We start from the raw sequence: 19,314 nt of genomic DNA, 5'->3' as shown, positions 1-19,314 counted from the left end.
GTCTATACAGCAACAATAACAACAAATGCTGCTGTTTCTGGTCTAGTGCAGGACAAAGTCTTCAGACATGTCGCCACGGGAATGTTTTTCGTTAGGTCTATACCAATGTGTATGGAATACGTTTTATAGGTCTTGGTCATACAACATCAACAAACGCAGCCGTTTCTAGTTCACTGCAGGACAAAGTCCTCAGACATGCCCTTATTCGTGTCAGTGGTTTGGCCAGTTTTCATCGCCACGCTGACCAGTGTGGATTTGTTGATGGTGGGAGGCTTTAATCTGATCGCTCACAGCAAACCAGCCTAGTATGGGTGGCTCTGACTAGTATCAGCTTTGCCGATCATAGCGTGTTGATTTCTGAGCATTCTAGGCTATACTGGTTAACAATTTAATTTTTGGAAAGAGAAACTAATCCGTAATTTACTGTCTTTTTTAAATATTTTATGGAAATAGGCGATAATAATAATGAAACAAGGAAAGTGTTTTTTACTGGAATATATTTCGTTATATGAAAGACTAAAAGGTACCGAGATGAAAATTCGTATAACAAAGTAAATGATTTTTATTAAGAATTAAAGGCATGACATTCAAATATCTTAATTATTGACGACTAGGAAATAACAAAGCCCAAAAAAATCACACCTGTTGCAGCTACAAACAAACGAAAACAGATCCATTGCCACAAAGTCACATTTCTTTTTTGTTTACACCAGTTTTCGGACGCACTAATATTATAAATTGCATGGCAAAAGGAAATACTATTTCAGTGTGTATTGTTCTCTACTAAAATATAGAATTTAGCTTGTAGTGCTTATTATACTTTACTAAAACGCAGAATTCCGTTTATGGTTTTAGACAATTTCTTCTCAAACCGGAAGATTTTAGAAGATGCTTATTTGCACTTTCTTCCAAAAATAAGATATTGAGGCGAATGTTCTTGGGCCTTTTTTTTTCTCAAAATAAAAGATTGGCTAGAGAGGAAGGGGTCAAAGAGAGCCCAGGTGTTATTGCTTATAAGTTTCGGAGGTAATGGCGAGTGAAATGGTTAATATTTCTTGCACACCATGAACAATGTTCTACTGACTCATAATAATTGCAGTACTTTTTCGTTTATTCTAAGTAAATTATATATTTTTTGTGGATTGTGATTAAATAACACTGTTTTTTTTTTTTTTAATTTGGCCCTTGGCCATTACCTATGAAAAAAAAATAAAATTTATGCCTTTATTCACAATTGTCGTAACGTTACCTTTAAAGTAATCTATATGTGTTCCTGTTGGCTAGTGCCTTGTGCCGAGCAATCTGAACGAACGAACTAGAGCAGTTCGTTAACCATTTCATTTTTAAATTGCCTATTTTTTTACTTCTATCTTATTGATATGGATAAAAATTAATCAGCATCGTTTTATTTAAGGTTAAAAAATCCACTAGGTAACCCATAAGAAAAAGCTAATTTTACAAAACAAGAAAAATGAATCACACATGAGCCATACAGTTGGCCTATGTTACTTGCATATATAAAAATGTTCGAAGTAGGCCTATTATTATTATTATTATTATTATTATTATTATTATTATTATTATTATTATTATTATTATTATTATTATTAGCCAAGCTACAACCCTAGTTGAAAAGCAAGATGCTATAAGCCCAAGGGCTCCAACAAGGAAAACTAGCCCAGTGAGGAAAGGAAATGAAATAAATAAACGATGAGAAAAATAATAAATTATTCTAAAAACAGTAACAACGTCAAAATAGGCCTAGCCCTAAAACTTATCCTTATATTTTGCCATCATAAAATCTGGTAACACTCGGATGAGGGACAATTAATTAAGTAAGCTAAACTGACATTAGTTCTTTTTTTAATCTATTATCTTATTACAAACGATAGTTTTCATGCTCCGCGTTTTCTCACAACTCGATCAGCTGCACGCTACCTCGGTTAACACATGTAGTAGCTTGTATGCTACAAAGAATGTTAATCTGTATAATATCGAGTGCGCATTTAGAAGAACAGAAGCGCTTGATACCACAGCTGACGGACACTTAAATCCTGATATATACTGTATATATATATATATATATATATATATATATATATATATATATATATATATATATATATATATATATATATATATATATATATATATATATATATATATATATATTCACAAACTTGTTCAGTAACACACAGACACATGCAAAAGTAGGCCTATAATTAGAAAGTGATTTTATTTATATATAATTGCAAGCGTGCGCTCGTGCATGTGTGTCATGCACACTCATTTAGAATATCAAGTATTCATGAAAAATCAGTTGAGAGAGAGAGAGAGAGAGAGAGAGAGAGAGAGAGAGAGAGAGAGAGAGAGAGAGAGAGAGAGAGAGAGAGAGAGAGAGAGAGAGATAAGATTACAACTGCCAGATATTCCTGAGAGAGAGAGAGAGAGAGAGGAGAGAGAGAGAGAGAGAGAGAGAGGAGAGAGAGAGAGAGAGAGAGAGAGAGAGAGAGAGATAAGATTACAACTGCCATATATTCCTGAGAGAGAGAGAGAGAGAGAGAGAGAGAGAGAGAGAGAGAGAGAGAGAGAGAGAGAGAGAGAGAGAGAGAGAGAGAGAGAGAGAGAAATCCATATACATAATAGATTACAACTGCCAGATATTCTTCTTCAGAGAGAGAGAGAGAGAGAGAGAGAGAGAGAGAGAGAGAGAGAGAGAGAGAGAGAGAGAGAGAGACCCAACCAGATTATAGATTACAACTTCTGAGAAACAGTAAGTAAAATTTATTAGATAAAAACAGAGTTCAACGGCCAGCCCATTTTCACTGCACACCAGTTGTGACCAGTATAGACCCAGTGTTTATGATGGCAAGCAGATTTCAAGTGAAGCCTTCCCTTGGCCAATGGTATTGCGTGTTGCTAAGTGTACAGTGTATGCTGTAAAACTTTATTTACACCTACAGTACACTACGGATTAGGTTTGGGTATCATGTAACTAGTGGGTGTGAATTACTGAAATAAAAAGAATGCATGCTGACTCATTTGTTTTTATTTGCATATCAGTTGGTGCTTTTCTCTTTTCTGTTTTATCTCATTTTGGGTAATAATAATAATAATAATAATGATAATAATAATAATAATAATAATAATAATAATAATAATAATAATAAACAGGGTCTCCATATATTATGAAAATAATTACTTGACTCTACCAAGGTTAGCCACTTAAACGTTTTTCATTCTTTTTAAATTTATCCCATTTTATGTAATAATAATAACTAAAGGGTCACTCAGTAGAGCGCAGACCTCCGCCAGGGTAGCTTATTTCTCGACCTTTTGGACGTTGCTTTGCTCGTCCGTGACTTGACCTTTGACCTTCCAGAATTTAATCATTTCCAGCTCTTTATATAACAATTTAAAATCCCTGCAAGCTTCATTTCTTTACGATTATTAAAGTGACCTTTTGCTTGTTGGACTCAACCTTGACCTTGGACCACGACATGTAATAATTGGCGTGCATTTTCACACAATTAAATATGAACCAAGTTTGAAGTCTGTGACAACGATGTCTAAACTTATGACTGATTACGTGAATTGGACATTTTGCATGACCTTGGCCTTCACCTTTAACATTGATCTTCCAAAATTTAATTATTTCCATCTTTATACATAACAGCTAATCCCTGCAAGTTTAATTACTTTAAGATTAAAATTGTGGTCAAGAAGCTGTTCACACACATGCGCGCGCGCGCGCCACCACAAACAGGGGCGAAAACAACCTCCTTCCAACTTTGTTGACAGGGGTAATAATGATAATAATAATAATAATAAACCAAAGGTGTCCATAGATAGTGAAAGCAATTAATTGGCTACCAAAGTAAGTCAATTACTCGTTTTTATCCTTTTTAATTTTCTCATATTTGGGGTAACAACAACAAAAACAACAATAATAATATGAAGAGATTTCTTTGATTCGGGTCAAGAAGCCAACAGCCGTAGAGCGAAGCAATGCTTATAAGCAACGCTTATCATATTTACCCTATTATGTAAACTTCAGAGCCTCTTCTGTAAGACCATCTCACTCCAACTATCTTTACAGATTGTTGAAAAGGAAGTTTAGATAAGTTTTTCTTCTATTTGATCTGTGAACTTGCCTCTGGAGATTATTACAGATTAACCATTTGTGTTATCTAGAATTCACTGAGTAAATTTTGATAATGTTGTTACTAGGTTTTTGCTATTTGAGTTTTGATTTTAGTGGAGTCGAAGCAAAGTAAGAAAGTTGATGTAAGTATGACATAAGCTAGATTTGTCATAACACGACTCAAGTGTAAAAGAATTGTTGGTTTATTTGTAGAGACAAGATCTGCTACCTTATATCTTGTAATTTAAGAAAAATGAATTTATACCAGTTCATATATTTTCATTTGAGTAATCTAAAAAAAATCGTTTTTATTTAAAATCACCCATTAAGGAATACTCTTCCAGTAAGGAGTGATATCCAGCTGGCTAATCCCCCATTATAATAATAATAATAATAATAATAATAATAATAATAATAATAATAATAATAATAGTAATAATAATATTAATAATAATAATCAATGTGATTCTAACGCATATTCCGATAAGGCTACTAATTTCCAAGTTGCTTAAAAAATTGCCATTAGCCTACAGTGATAGATTTCTTCTATATAACCGAGAAACCGCATTTTACCAATGTAAAAACTTGAGTTGAAAGACCTTTATTCTTTCATGAATATATTTTAGCATTTAGGCAGACACAGACCAAGTGTAGACGGGTGTAAGCTACCAGCTGCTTCAATCAAGTGCATGTTGAAGCATAATTTTTATTTCTATACTTCAATTTTTCGAGAATTCGGCTATGTTTTATGCAACAGGTAGTTTGAACAGTTTTTGTTTATTCTACTTGAAAATTTAATACGCATTGCTCTTTCATAACCCATACCAACCTGGATCACTTGTTATATAACAGTGACCTCATCAAACAACTTGCACTTAAAATTTCAACTTGTTTATCTTTCGTAGGTTTGTTACAGCTTAGAAAAATTATCTGCGCCTTCCTGGTCTTGTTGCGCCTGTAAGCATTATGTGAAGAAAAAAAAAATAACTTGGTTTTATTGTAGATTAAAATAAACATTCATAAACTGCTGTTTATATAAAGAATGAAAGAATAAGTTGTGTATTTAGCTCCTAACAAGATGGAAATATATGTCTAGATGGTTATTTAGCTGAATATGACTTCTATATGTTATTAATTTTAAAGTTGAGTTATTTATGACTACTATTTTCAAAGAGATTAAAAAGACATTATTATTTATGCAGAATTGAAATGAGTTCCTTATTTAATGCGGTGGAATAAATCTTTCTTCTCATTTCCGTTAGTGGAAAACTACCTCGGATGGAGGATGTAAACAATAATCTCAATTGACAGATTGGATTTTATACCATCGGAATAAAACAGCCTTGACTCGGATTTCATGCCCAGGATACCGTTCCTGTATGTCAGCAAATTAAAAACTGAATGACCCTAATAGAATACAGGTAAATATAAATTATTTATAACACCAGTTTGTCTTACGGTAGCCCAGATTGTTTGTAAGAGGCAATGACAATAAACAATTGTCTATAACCTGCAAAGTAATAAACCAAGCCATTGTTGATTGTAAATATCAGATTTCTCTTTGGCTAGGTGAAATAGATTACCTCTCCTAGGAGCAGGCATCGCATTTTGCTCTGCCGGCTGGAATGGGTTAAGTAGGACGGGACAGTTATCCTATGACCGGAATTAGGTTTTATTATAGTTACGGGAGAGTTGGTATATTGGATTGGGGTGTATGTATAAGGATGTCCATGCTCATAACTTCCTTATTTTCAACTATATCATTACGAATATAGCAGTCTAAAGGGATTATACCCCTGTTAAGTAAGTAGGTAAGGATATAGCTTGTAGGTTATGTTAAGTGGGGCAGTTTAGGTTAGGTGAGTTCTATGTACGCGGGAGGTAATATGTGTCCTTATACAAAGTCTCCCTGAAATAATATTGATTAATATTTTATACTGTTACTATTGGGTGGGTCCACCATTTACATAGTTGCCTCTTTTTAGCACCCTTTGTATTATAAACTCTAAGACTACCTTCTCGAACAAGCACCGATAGGCCATTATTCTGTTCAATGATGCAGACGAACAGCATGGGAAACAACTGTTTGTGTGAAGACAAGCTCGTTTACATGTGGGAATCTGCTGCACGGTTTCAAACCGCTTCTGTGAAGCGAGCCTAACCTATAGTTCCCCACCTAACATAATATGTGTACCCTTATCTACATACCTACCAAGCCGGCTACGCCCCCCTGCGATCCCCTTTAAACTGTCATATTTTTAGCTTGCTCGAAGACTGTTTGCTTCTCAACCGGCTTCATTCCTGGCAAGATAGCACTAAATCATATTTCTTAAATTATAGAACTAGCTTCTTATCGTATTTCAGACCAAGATAAATAACAACTTCCCCATAAAAAAAATCAAATTGATAACTCATAAGAAAGTTTACGCCTGTCCCAACAAACTACGTTCACCTCAGAAGTTCCCTTCAATAATTCGTGTATATAATTGTAAAAGAACTGTAACTTTAAAGACCAAATACAGCACTACACATACTCATTTAAGTAACAGGGGAAAGTAAGTAAAAATTCTCTCTGTTGATATAAGTAAATTTTCAAGCATTTGTGTAATAATAGCTTTGTTCCGTAACTGGAATACAAACCTACCCTATTTATTTAGGTGTATTACTTTCGGCGTAGCTGAAATGACGCGCCACTAAAATTTAGTGAGGGTTAATTACCCATACCGCTAGTTAGCGGGAGTAGAGGGGATAGCTTGCTACCACTCCCACTCACACTCTGGTGATTTAGCTCACTTTGCTTTTGGCTTGGATGGTGTTCGGTCGTTGCCGTTCCTCATCCTTCGCCGTTATTTTTGGACTGTCATTAATTCTTTTGTGCTTTTTCTTTGTGTTAGTGTGTGTGTGTTGACTTCTGCGACCATGCGCACCTGCTCTGGACTCGATGGCCGGGCCTGCAGAACCTATATGTCGGCATTGGAGACCGATCGCCACACTCTTTGTCCCATCTGTAGATGACAACGGTGTGATAGTGACAACCAGTGTAGTGCGTGTCAGTATCGGTCCGCATCCCAGTGAGAGAGGTTTGGGCGACAACGGAAGAAGTCTTAGTGGGATATTTCTCTTTTGAAGGTTCTTTCGAAGGGGAAAAAACCCAAGGCCTCTTCTTCTCTCTCCCAACCTTCCTCCGAAGTTCCTACTCGTTTGGTCTCTTCCGAGAGACCGTCGAGTAGTAGCGTAGACCCTTTTAATTGCGGCCAACCCCTCCTGTTTTACAGGTAAGGTCGTCCTTGGGGCTCTCGGGTCTGCCCTCCAAGGACTCCTTGCTGCAGCTCATTCTCCGGGGTGCAAATGTGCAGTCATTGTTGTCGACTTCGGAGATAGATCCTCATGCGCTCGTCGACATCGTGGTGTCAGAGGTGTCTTCTGTGGTTTCTGCCGATGCTCCTATTCCTCCAGACTCTCCAGCTGTTGCTGCCGACTTAGTTTCCCCCATTCCTGATCACCTTTGAGGGGGAAACCTAGTCCTACTTCTGTCTCTCATGCGAGTGTTTCTTCCCCTCGGGGGAGTTCTCTCATAGAGACTCCTCTTTGGAGGACTGCTGCTGCTCATTGTCAGCTTGCTGATCTGACAGGCCCTAGAGGGCGTCTCTGTCACAGAGCTTGCCTGCCGCTTTGCCTTAGAGGTCGTCCCTCACAATCTGTGAGAAGGCGCCTCTGCAGCACTTTAGCCTCATCATTGCAGCTATCCCGGAATCACACTTCATTTGTCTCCTGGCCCTCGACCTTCGCCCGTTCCTGAACCTTCTCCCGACGATGCTGCTGCTAGTCCTTGAACTTCGGTCCTGGACTCTTCTGTAGATCGTTCGCAATCTCCATTGGTGGATGTTCGCCCTTCCAAAGGGCACATCCCTGTTCCTGTGCTTCTTACCAGCCGACCTACCATTGCCGTTCCTGTCTCCGTTACAGCTTCCTGAGGCCCTACCTAAGTATAGTGCATGAGCGCTCATTGACATCTCGTCAGCGCCAGCCTGCTCTGTCCTGCTTTACAGAGCGCCCACGCTCTATAGCTCGTTACGCTCTACAACGCTTCGGCGCGCTCCTTCACCTGCTCGTCCTCAGTGCCTTCCAGTGCAACCTCGCCACAGAGAGCAACGTTTGCCAGCTCGCCAGCATTCACCAGCCAACCAACGATCGCGGTGCAACAGAGCTGAATGCTTTCCTATACGACAGCTACAGTGCTCTCCTGCACTCCAGCGCGCCAGTGCTCTCCTGCGCGCCAGCGCTCTACTGCACGCCAGCGATCTCCTACGCTCCAATGATCTCCTGTACGCCAATGCTCTCCTGCGGGTCAACACTCTCCCGGGGATCTGTCTGACAGTGCATCAGTCAGTCAACATCCATGGTTCAGTGCTATGGCCAGGGCAGTGGTACAGGCCTTCAATCCTGCTCTGTCTTGCTGCTCTTCAGAGCATCCTACAGCTCTAGCAGGCCCTCTGCAAGGAACCATGACGACTACTTCTCCCTTGAAGAGGAATAGAGGAGTCTCAAGACGCGGTCACTTCCTAGAGGGTAACGCTGACTCTGGTTAGACCATCAAGGCCAGCTCCTTCTGTATCTTCCTCGGCAAACTCTCCTACCTCACCTCTCCCGAGGGAGTCGCATGAGGAAAGGTCCTCCTCCCTTCCACCTTCGGAGGAAGCCTCCCCTCACACGGAGAGTTCCCCATCACCAGTGAAAATCAGGAGGGACACGACATCTCGGCCATCGATGCGGGAGTTCTAACTCCTTCCTCGGAAGGAGTCCAAGGACTCCAAGACTCTTCCAAAGTCCTCTTCTAGGACTTCTAAGTCTACAGAGACAGCTGGTCACTCGAGGGATGTGCTCGACCCACCCCGAGAAGAGCTCTCAGGGATGGAAGAAGGAGACTTTGCCGCAAGTCCAACGTCGCAAGAAGAGATAAAAGAGTCAGAACATGCATTCTGGCAGGTTCTGACACTCGTAAGGGTTCTCGATGGGTTTACCGACCCAAAGATAGCCCCATGGGAGGGAAAGGACATGGTCTTAGACCGTGTCTTTAGCACCCAGAAACCCTCAAAGACCAGTGCAGCCTTGCCCTGGTCTCAAGGGCTGAAGGGTGCCAGGGCTAAGATCGCCCTACAGCTCTCCGGACATGCCTCCTTCCATCGTTCCGGCTTCACCAATAAGCTTCTCCTACCTTCTCGTGTCCAACAGAGGAGGTATTTTTAAACATAGCTTAGTCCCTGACATCACAGCAGAAATTTCAAAACTCGCGGCAATCGCCGATCGGGTAGCCAGGTGTACCACCAGTGCGCCCTCTACCCAGGTACCTGGAACCATTCCAGCCATTCCTCAAATCTTCCCTGCCGCCTCACCGGCGACACCGTTGGATTTTTCACTTGCTGTAGCCTGTGTATAATTGCAGTTATCTTGGTGATGTACAATTTGGCTTTGGCTTTCGCTCATTTGGATTTGTTTTTGGATTTTCTTGAACCACGATTAGATTTTGTTGTTTTGACCCTTGCTTGTATGATTTCTCTTTAAAATATTCATAATGTCTGACTCTTCTTCAACTTTGAGAAGGTGTGTGAGAGTCTGTAAGACCCGGCTTGCTAAAGCCTCTGTTGATCCCCACTCCATTTGTGTGAAATGTAGAGGTAAAGTTTGTGAGTTGGTTGATCGTTGCGATGAATGTGTTATTTTGTCTGAGAGTGAGTGGTTGGAGTATGATCGCTACACTCGTAAGCTTGAGAGAGATAGGATTAGAAGGAGTAAGAGTTTATCTCGTTCTTCTAGAGATTGTTCCCCTCCCCGTGTCAACGAACCTATTGATCCTTCCCCTGTAGTGGTAGTTCCAAATCCCACTAATGTTACTCCTGATGAACCAACTCTAAAGGACATGATGGTGGCCATTCAAGCCCTGGGCGTGAGAGTTGAGTCGCTCGCAGCGGACAGGACCAAGTTAATGTCGATGTTAAAGAGTTAAAGAGTGCTAGTGTTAGTGCTAAAAGTTCAGTGAATTTAATCAGTGCAGTGGAGGGTGCGTCTGCTCGGACCTGTCGTTCTCCCAGCCATAGACCTCTTCCAAGCTCCCCAACCCCTGGGAGAAGGAATGTCGAACGGCGAAAGGAAATGAGAGGCGTTAGCACCCGAGCAATAGTCCCCTCGAGCGTACCTGTTGACGCTTCACAGGACGCTTGCCCTCGCCATGGGAAAGGCGAGGTGAAAGTGTTTTCGTCCTCACCTGATGATGCAGCCCCCAGACTGGGCTGGCGTCTCGCATCCAGACCTCTGAAGAGGAAGATTGACTCTGTCGAACAGCGTCGTGTCATGACGCCTCAGGCTTCAGACTGCAGCCATTGGAGCAGTCCGGAGCGTTTTCCTTCCTGCTTCGAAGAATGTTCTCCTGCCAAGCGCCCTGTTACGTCGGTAGGAGATACAGTAGAAGGATGTCGGAAGCTGTCAAGCGTCCAGCCCCACCCGTTGCAAGACAGTTTTCTGAGACTGGCATGACCTCTGTGCATGCTCCTCCTCCTCCTTCAGATTAGTTTTCGTCCCCTGGACGCTCTGCGCTTTCCTTGAGCGACGTAGAAAGCGATCTTGTTGAAGAAGCAACGTCTCCTGTTTTGCCACAACAACAAGTTGATCCTAATCTTAGTATACTGCAAGATATGCAGCAGAAACTCTCTTCCCTCATGCAAGTCTGTCAGCCTTTGGACAAGAAGAGAGTGGCTCACCAATACGCCGAGCGTCAGGATTCTTCACACCTTGACGCCAAGCGTCAAAAAGCTAAGAGTCAAGAGGTTCTTGACGACGAGCAGCTTACCAAGCATCGGGAGCCTGGTAGCCATGACGCCGAGCGTCGTAAGGAGGAACATCATGCTAAGCGTCGAGAGACTGGTACGCATGACGCCGAGCATCAAGAAGTTGGACGTCGGGACGCCGAGTGTAAGAGCCTTGGATGTCGTGAAACCGAGCGTCGAGATCGCGAACGTCATAGTACCGATCGTCAAGATCACGAATGGCATAGTTCCGAGCGTCAAGCGTTGGAACAACTTGATGCCAGGCGTCGTGATATTGGACCCCTTAATGCCAGAAGTCAGGATCTTAAGGAGTTGACTCCTAGGAAACAGGATGTCTCTACCTTGATTAGAGACCTGTCGGAGGAAGGGATCGACGGTCACCTTTCCCCTAGTGATCATTTAGAGAAAGTCACGGAAGGAGAAGGTCCTAAGACCCTTCATCCTTCGGTGGATTTAAAGAAACTTATGAGAGTTTTTACCGAAGAGTTTCCTAATTATTTTGTTCCTGCTGCTCTTCGTTCCCCGCCTTCAGAGTTTATGCTAGGGAAGGCATCGAAGGAGTCTCTGTTCACAAATATGGTGTTGTCTTGCTCATCTAAGAAAGCCTTGAGAATGATGGGGGACTGGATGCAATCCAAGAAGGACCAGGGAAAGACTGTTTTCTCTTTTCCCCCGGCTAGATTGGCTTCCAGATCTAGCGTTTGGTATGAGACCGGAGAAGTTCTCGGCTTGGGAGTTCCTGCCTCTGCCCAAGGAGACTTTTCGAGTCTGGTGTAGTCCCCTCGTCGGACAGCCATGAGAAGAACCAAAGTTCTCTGGTCAACGTCGGAGCTTGATCATCTTCTCAAAGGCGTCTTCAGAGCTTTCGAGGTGTTCAATTTCCTTGACTGGACTCTGGGAGCCTTGGGAAAAAAGATTTATGCTTTGAAGGATGTGGACACTGAAAGCCTCATCCACATTATGTCTTGCATGGACAAAGCCTTAAGAGACGGATCCAATGAGCTGGCGGCCCTTTTTTCGGCGGGTGTTCTTAAGAAAAAAGCCCAAATGTGCTCTTTTTTTTGTCCAATGGGGTTACACCCATACAAAAGTCGGAATTGCTGTACGCACCTCTTTCTTCCTCCCTTTTTCCTCAAGAGTTGGTCAGAGAGGTCTCTTCCGCTTTAGCCCAAAAGGCCACACAGGATTTGGTGTCTAAAACAGCAAGGAAGGTTCTGCCTTCTTCCTGCTCAAGCCGCAAACCTAAGGAAGAAGCTCCACTCCCTCAGTTTTCGCAGCCCTTTCGAGGGAAAACTTTCAGCAGGGGTAGTACCAGACCTGAGGGAAGGAGAACAAAAAGAACAGGATCGAAACCGGGGGGAAGCAGAGTCTGACTGCATTCGCCTTCAGACAGCAGTAGGAGCCAGACTAAACAACTTCTAGCGAGCTTGGGAGAGGAGAGGAGCAGACCTTTGGTCCGTACAGTTACTAAAGGAGGGATACAAAATCCCTTTCCTAGGGAAACCCCCTTTAGTAGTAACTCCGATAGATCTCTCTGCTAGATACAGAGAGGAGTCAAAGATACAGGCTTTGCGACATCAAATGTCTCTCTTATTGGAGAAGGAGGCAATAGAGAGGGTGCGAGATTTGCGGTCACCAGGTTTTTACAACTGCTTATTCCTGGTTCCTAAGAACTCGGGGGGATGGAGACCAGTCCTGGATGTAAGTGTTCTCAACGCCTTCATTCAGAAGACAAAGTTCTCCATGGAGACATCGAAATCAGTCCTAGCAGCAGTAAGAAAGGATGACTGGATGGTCTCTTTAGACCTCCAGGATGCTTACTTCCACATCCCCATCCATTCGAATTTCAAGCAATACCTGAGGTTTGTGTACAAGGAGGAAGTGTTCCAGTTTCGGGCTCTTTGTTTTGGCTTAAGCACTGCCCCTCAAATATTTACGAAGCTGATGTCAAATGTAGCGAGCATGCTGCATTCAAGAGGTATCAGAGCATCCCTGTATCTGGACGACTGGCTACTCAGAGCTCATTCCTACAATCGCTGCCTGGAGGATCTGCAGATGACATTGAGGTTATCAGAAGAACTGGGTCTTCTGATAAACAGAGACAAGTCTCAACTGACACCATCCCAAGAGATCCTTTATTTGGGGATGGAAATTCGGAGTCAAGTTTTTCGGGCTTTTCTGTCTGCCTCAAGGACGGAGCAAGCCCTGTTGAAGCTTCATTGCTTTCTAGAGAAACGGAAGTGTTCTGTGAGAGAGTGGATGAGTCTGCTGAGAACCCACTCCTCGTTGGAGCAGTTTGTCTCCCTGGGAAGACTGAATCTTCGCCCTCTTCAGTTCCACCTCAATCGACATTGGGACAAGGGAAAGGAACTGGAGACAAAATGTATCCCCATTACAGAATCCGTAAAAAGTTGCCTTCAGTGGTTGAACGACCCAGTCAAACTTCAAGAAGGTCTCTCCCTGGAGCAGAGGAACCCAGACCTTGTGTTGTGTTCCAACGCATCGGACTCGGGCTGGGGAGCAACACTGGGCAAGTTGGAGATCTCGGGTTTCTGGACAAAAGATCAGGAGATCCTCCACATAAACCAGAAGGAGCTGTTGACAGTCCTGTTGTCCCTCAAAGGCTTTGAAGGGTCAGTCCTGAACAGAGTGGTGCAGGTCAACACCGACAACACTACAGCGTTGGCCTACATAGCCAAACAAGGCGGAACCCACTCGAGGTCCCTTTACGAGACTGTGAGAGAACTTCTTTACTGTAACCCTTGTAACAAGGTTTATTCAAGGGGAAAGGAACGTGATGGCAGATAGTCTCAGCAGGAGAGGTCAAGTTTTGTCCACAGAATGGACACTTCATCAGGAGGTCTGCAAGAACCTGTGGCGGATTTGGGGTCGTCCTTGTATAGACCTGTTCGCAACCTCGAAGCAGAAGAGATTGGAGATATACTGCTCCCCAGTGCCAGATCTCGAAGCAGTCCACATCGACGCTTTCCTATTAGACTGGTCCCACCAGGACGTGTATGCATTCCCTCCTTTCAAGATTGTGCACAAAGTAATGCAAAAATTTGTGTCACACGAGGGAACCAGATTGACTCTAGTGGCCCCCTTTTGGCCCACAAGAGAGTGGTTCACAGAGGTGTAGAATGGATGGTGGACACCCCGAGAAGCCTCCCATTAAGAGTAGATCTACTCAAACAACCCCACTTGGAAAGGTACCATCAAAACCTCCAAACTCTACATCTAACTGCCTTCAGCCTATCAAAAAACTCACAAGATCTAGAGGTTTTTCGAAGGAGGCCGCTAGGGCGATTGGAAGAGCAAGGAGGTCTTCTACCATCAAGGTTTACCTATCCAAGTGGGAGGTTTTTAGAGAATGGTGCAGAGTCAACTCTTGTTTCCTCTTCCAGTAGCTCTATGACTCAGATTGCTGACTTCCTGTTATACCTTAGAAGGAAACGTAGGTTTTCAACTTCAACCATCAAGGGATACAGGAGCATGTTAGCGGCCATCTTCAGGCATAGGAATTTGGACCTTTCTAATAATAAAGACCTCCAGGATCTTCTCAAATCCTTTGAAACAACTAAGGAACGACACCAGGAATCGCCAGCTTGGAATCTGGATATAGTCCTGAAGTTCCTAATGAGTGACAGGTTTGAGCCCTTGCACTCAGCTTCGTTTAAGGACCTCACCATGAAGACTCTCTTTTTGGTCAGTCTGGCGACAGCTAAAAGGGTCAGTGAGATTCATGCCTTCAACAAGAATGTAGGCTTTAGAAATAACAAGGCTATCTGCTCCTTACAGCTAGGCTTTCTTGCTAAAAACAAACGCCCTTCTCAACCCTGGCCCAAGGCTTTTGAGATTCCGAACCTTTCGGATGTGGTTGGAGAGGAATTGGAGAAGGTCCTGTGTCCAGTAAGAGCCCTGAAGTTCTACCTGGAAAGAACGAAAGAGTTACGGGGCAAGTCAGAAGCACTTTGGTGCTCGGTCAAGAAGCCTTCGTTACAGATGTCGAAGAATGCACTATCCTTCTTCATCAGGCTCTTAATAAGGGAGGCTCATTCACATTGTAGTGAGGCAGACCTGAAGCTTTTGAAGGTCAAGACACATGAAGTTAGAGTTGTGGCAACTTCTGTAACCTTCAAGCAGAATAGGTCTTTACAAAGCATTATGGACACAACCTTCTGGAGGAGTAAATCTGTGTTCGCCTCACACTATTTGAAACGTGTCCAGACCCTTTATGAGGACTGCTACACTCTGGGACCATTCATAGCAGCGAGTGCGTTAGTGGGGGAAGGATGTACCACTACATTCCCTTAACCTAATACCCTTTTCTTCTCTTGGAGCTATTGTATTTTTATGGTTGTTTGTGGAGATTGGACGACAGTCTTCCACAATCATTGATTTTAGTCAGGTGGTCAGTTTGTTCCTTGAGAGTGCCCGGAACAAGGGTATTGGTGGAGGTCCTGTCACATAGAGATTTTTATATCGGTTTGACATCTCCTAGAGGTCTTCAGCCCCCTGGGTGGATCGCTGGATCTTGTAAGGAAAGCGGACATAATGAGGCAGGAATTCATTGAAGTCAGCTTCCTTATCAGGTACGAAACCTTAAGCTTGTTTGTTAACTCAAGTAAATTCCAACAATGTTGGCTCTGTCTGACCCTCCACCAAAGGTGTCAATCAGCTATATATATAACTACCAGGTAAGTCAGATGTTTAAAAATGATATTTTCAAAATAAAATCAATTTTTGAACATACTTACCTGGTATTTATATATAATTTAATTCCCACCCTCCTCCCCTCTAGAGACCTAAGGGCATGGAAGATCTGAGGAATGACTGGAATGGTTCCAGGTACCTGGGTAGAGGGCGCACTGGTGGTACACCTGGCTACCCCCCAATCGGCGATTGCCGCGAGTTTTGAAATTTCTGCCGTGACATCAGGGACTAAGCTAAGTATGTTCAAAAATTTATTTTATTATGAAAATATAATTTTGAGATTCTGGAGGAGCCTCTTCCAGCTCTTCCTCTCCATCACTCCATGTAAGAGCTCACCAAGGGAGTCTCTATAGAGAGAATCTAATCGACAGGTCTCTTTCTTGGCAACCGAGATCCTTATCCAGGAAAAGGTCATGAAGTACGCCATGCTGGCTACTTCGTGGCTTGATGTCTGGTACTGACAGGATTTCTTCAAGGAATGTACCAGGAAAGAAATGAAGACTTTCCTGCTCTCAGGCACTTGCACGATCGAGTTTCTCGCCCACCAAGTTTCAAACTTGTGGGCAAATACCATCCTGAAACATCAGAACACGGTGTCTGAAAGGTTTCATCAAGTCCCTAATGCCGAGATCACTAGACTCAGATATTTCTCTCTAGAGGGAGCCCATCAATTCGAGCCTAATGACGTGGAACATGCTGCTAAGAGATGGAGGAAGTCCCATCAGGACTCCCTCCTCCATTAGGCTTTGACTTCCAAGCCCTATAAACTACCAGCTCTTCAGTGGTCCCGTCCAGATAAGACCACGACGAACAAGACAGCAGCGAAGACCGCGGTCTCTAAGAAGCCCTTTCCTTCCAAGGACAGGAAAGGCACTAAGTCTTCCAGGGGAGGAAAATATCTTAGAGGGAGTGGCTGAGGCCGCAAATGCTAGGATAGGCACGCCCCCTGCTTGTCCACCAATAGGGAGATGCCTACAAAGTTGCTCGGACAGGTGGAAACAACTGGGGCCGAACCCTGGACAATCTCAGTGATATTGCTAGGGTATCGCATCCCGTTCATAACATCTCTCCCTCCCCTGACCAGGAATCCAATGTCTATAGACTGCCATGGGATCAGCAAATGGGCTGGCCCTTTGGGCAGAAGTCCAGACTCTATTAAAGAAGGGCGCTTTCCAGGAGGCCCTCTACGGGTCCCCAGGCTTCTTCAGTCAACTCTTTCTTGTGAAAAAGGTGTCTGGAGGCTGGAGACCAGTCATCAACCTCTCAGCTCTAGACAAGTTTATCAAACAAACTCCGTTCAGCATGGAGACAGCAGACGCGGTCAGACTAGCACTAAGGCCTCAGGATTTCATGTGCTCACTGGACCTAAAGGACGCTTACTTCCAGATCCCAGTCCATCCATCTTCAAGGAAGTACTTGTGATTCAGCTTAGACAACAGGAAATACCAGTTCAAGGTGCTGTGCTTCGGTCTTTCCACAGCACCTCAAGTTTTCGCCAGAGTGTTTGCCCTAGTGTCATCTTGGGCACACAACTGGGGCCGAACCCTGGACAATCTCAGTGATATTGCTAGGGTATCGCATCCCGTTCATAACATCTCTCCCTCCCCTGACCAGGAATCCAATGTCTATAGACTGCCATGGGATCAGCAAACGGGCTGGCCCTTTGGGCAGAAGTCCAGACTCTATTAAAGAAGGGCTCTTTCCAGGAGGTCCTCGACGGGTCCCCAGGCTTCTTCAGTCAACTCTTTCTTGTGAAAAAGGTGTCTGGATGCTGGAGACCAGTCATCAACCTCTCAGCTCTAGACAAGTTTTACAAACAAACTCCGTTCAGCATGGAGACAGCAGACGCGGTCAGACTAGCACTAAGACCTCAGGATTTCATGTGCACACTGGACCTAAAGGACGCTTACTTCCAGATCCCAGTCCATCCATCTTCAAGGAAGTACTTATGATTCAGCCTAGACAACAGGAAATACCAGTTCAAGGTGCTGTGCTTCAGTCTTTCCACAGCACCTCAAGTTTTCGCCAGAGTGTTTGCCCTAGTGTCATCTTGGGCACACAGGATTGGCATCCGTCTCCTTCATTATCTGGACGACTGGCTAATCCTAGCAGATTCGATGTCAACCCTTCTTCAGCATCGAGACAAACTTCTGAGGCTTGGCCAAGATCTGGGGATCATGGTAAACCTCGAGAAGTCCTCCCTGCTTCCTATGCAGAGACTGGTGTATCTGGGCATGATAATAGACACCAATCACCACAAAGCCTTCTTATCAGACGATAGTATAGCAAGGCTGAAAAAGGTCGCAAGACCCTTTCTCAGACAAGAAGAATTTCCACCCCTGACGTGATTACGTATCCTCGGTCACCTTTCATCACTAGCCCGTCTAGTTTCCAGTGGTCGCCTCAGGATGAGATCTTTCCAGTGGCGACTCAAGTCCCGGTGGAATCAGGCTCTCGATTCCACGGACTTTCAAGACCCTTTCTCAGACAAGAAGAATTTCCACCCCTGACGTGATTACGTATCCTCGGTCACCTTTCATCATTGGCCCGTCTAGTTTCCAATGGTCGCCTCAGGATGAGATCTTTCCAGTGGCGGCTCAAGTCCCGGTGGAATCAGGCTCTCGATTCCACGGACATTCATATCCCCATGGAATCAGCAGAACAGACGAACCTCGAATGGTGGGTGGCAGACGAGAATATAGGAAAGGGAATGGATCTTTTCGTCCTCCCCTCAGATTTGAAGCTGTTCTCAGACGCTTCAAAAAAAAAAAAAAAAAAAGGTGGGGGACTCACATGCTTCACCACACGACGTAAGGCCTCTGGTCAGAGTCAGAAGAGTACCCCCGCATAAATCTCCCAGAGATGAAGGCCATCTTTCTGGCCCTTCAACAGTTCCTGGCTGGCCACTCAGTGGTGGTGATGAGCGACAACATCACAGTAGGGGCTTACATCAACAAGCAAGGAGGTACTTTTTTGCAACCCCTCTCCCATCTAGCAGTAGAGATACTGAGATGGGCCAAGATTCACTCAAGACCACTATTGGCGTGCTTCATTCCAGGCAAGAGGAATGTGCTCGCCGACAACTTGAGCAGAGCACCTCAGATATTGAGTACCGATTGGTTTCTGGATCTTCTAGTTGCCAACAAAGTCCTGCCTTTGTGGGGTTCTCCGACAGTGGACCTCTTCGCAATGGCCCTGAACTTCAGGCTCCCATTATACTGTTCCCCAGTCCCAGACCCCAAGATTCTCTGGAAAGATGCATTCCAACAACGGTGGGACAACATCGACGTTTATGCCTTTCCCCCGTTCTGTCTGATGACTAGGGTACTCAACAAAGCCAGAACATTGGTCAACCTATCAATGACCCTCATAGCTCCGCTATGGCATCACGCAGAATGGTTTCCGGACCTTCTGCAACTTCTGACGGAGTCTCCAAGAGAACTCCCTCCACGACACAATCTACTCAAACAGCCACATGCAACATATTCCACAAAGTCACAGCTTTGCTATGACTTCATGCCTGGAGACCATCCAGCATCTCTCTCAGAGAGGATTTTCGCAACAAGTTGCAATCAGGATGTCTCGACACTGTGAAAGTCATCAGCAGCAGTCTACCAGGCAAAGTGGTAGGTCTTC

The 19,314-nt window shown here is 43.9% G+C and overlaps 1 protein-coding gene across 2 annotated transcripts in view; it reads left to right on the top strand.

The window, feature by feature from the left end:
- Window positions 1-5,392: 5,392 nt before the first annotated feature.
- Window positions 5,393-19,314, top strand: part of beta4GalT7 (beta-1,4-galactosyltransferase 7) — an 89,075-nt gene continuing 75,153 nt past the window's right edge. The window contains exon 1 of one of the 2 annotated variants that reach the window (XM_068365372.1): window positions 5,393-5,565. In XM_068365372.1, coding sequence (XP_068221473.1) covers window positions 5,546-5,565 — 20 coding nt within the window. In that variant the 5' untranslated portion in view covers window positions 5,393-5,545. The remainder of the gene's footprint in view (window positions 5,566-19,314) is intronic. The other variant, XM_068365373.1, reaches the window with a different exon arrangement.

Source organism: Palaemon carinicauda, chromosome 42 (assembly GCF_036898095.1).
Source record: "Palaemon carinicauda isolate YSFRI2023 chromosome 42, ASM3689809v2, whole genome shotgun sequence".
Classification (NCBI taxonomy): Eukaryota; Metazoa; Arthropoda; class Malacostraca; order Decapoda; family Palaemonidae; genus Palaemon; species Palaemon carinicauda.
Note: the sequence above shows the minus strand (reverse complement) of the source record. Positions and strands in the feature narration are given on the sequence as shown.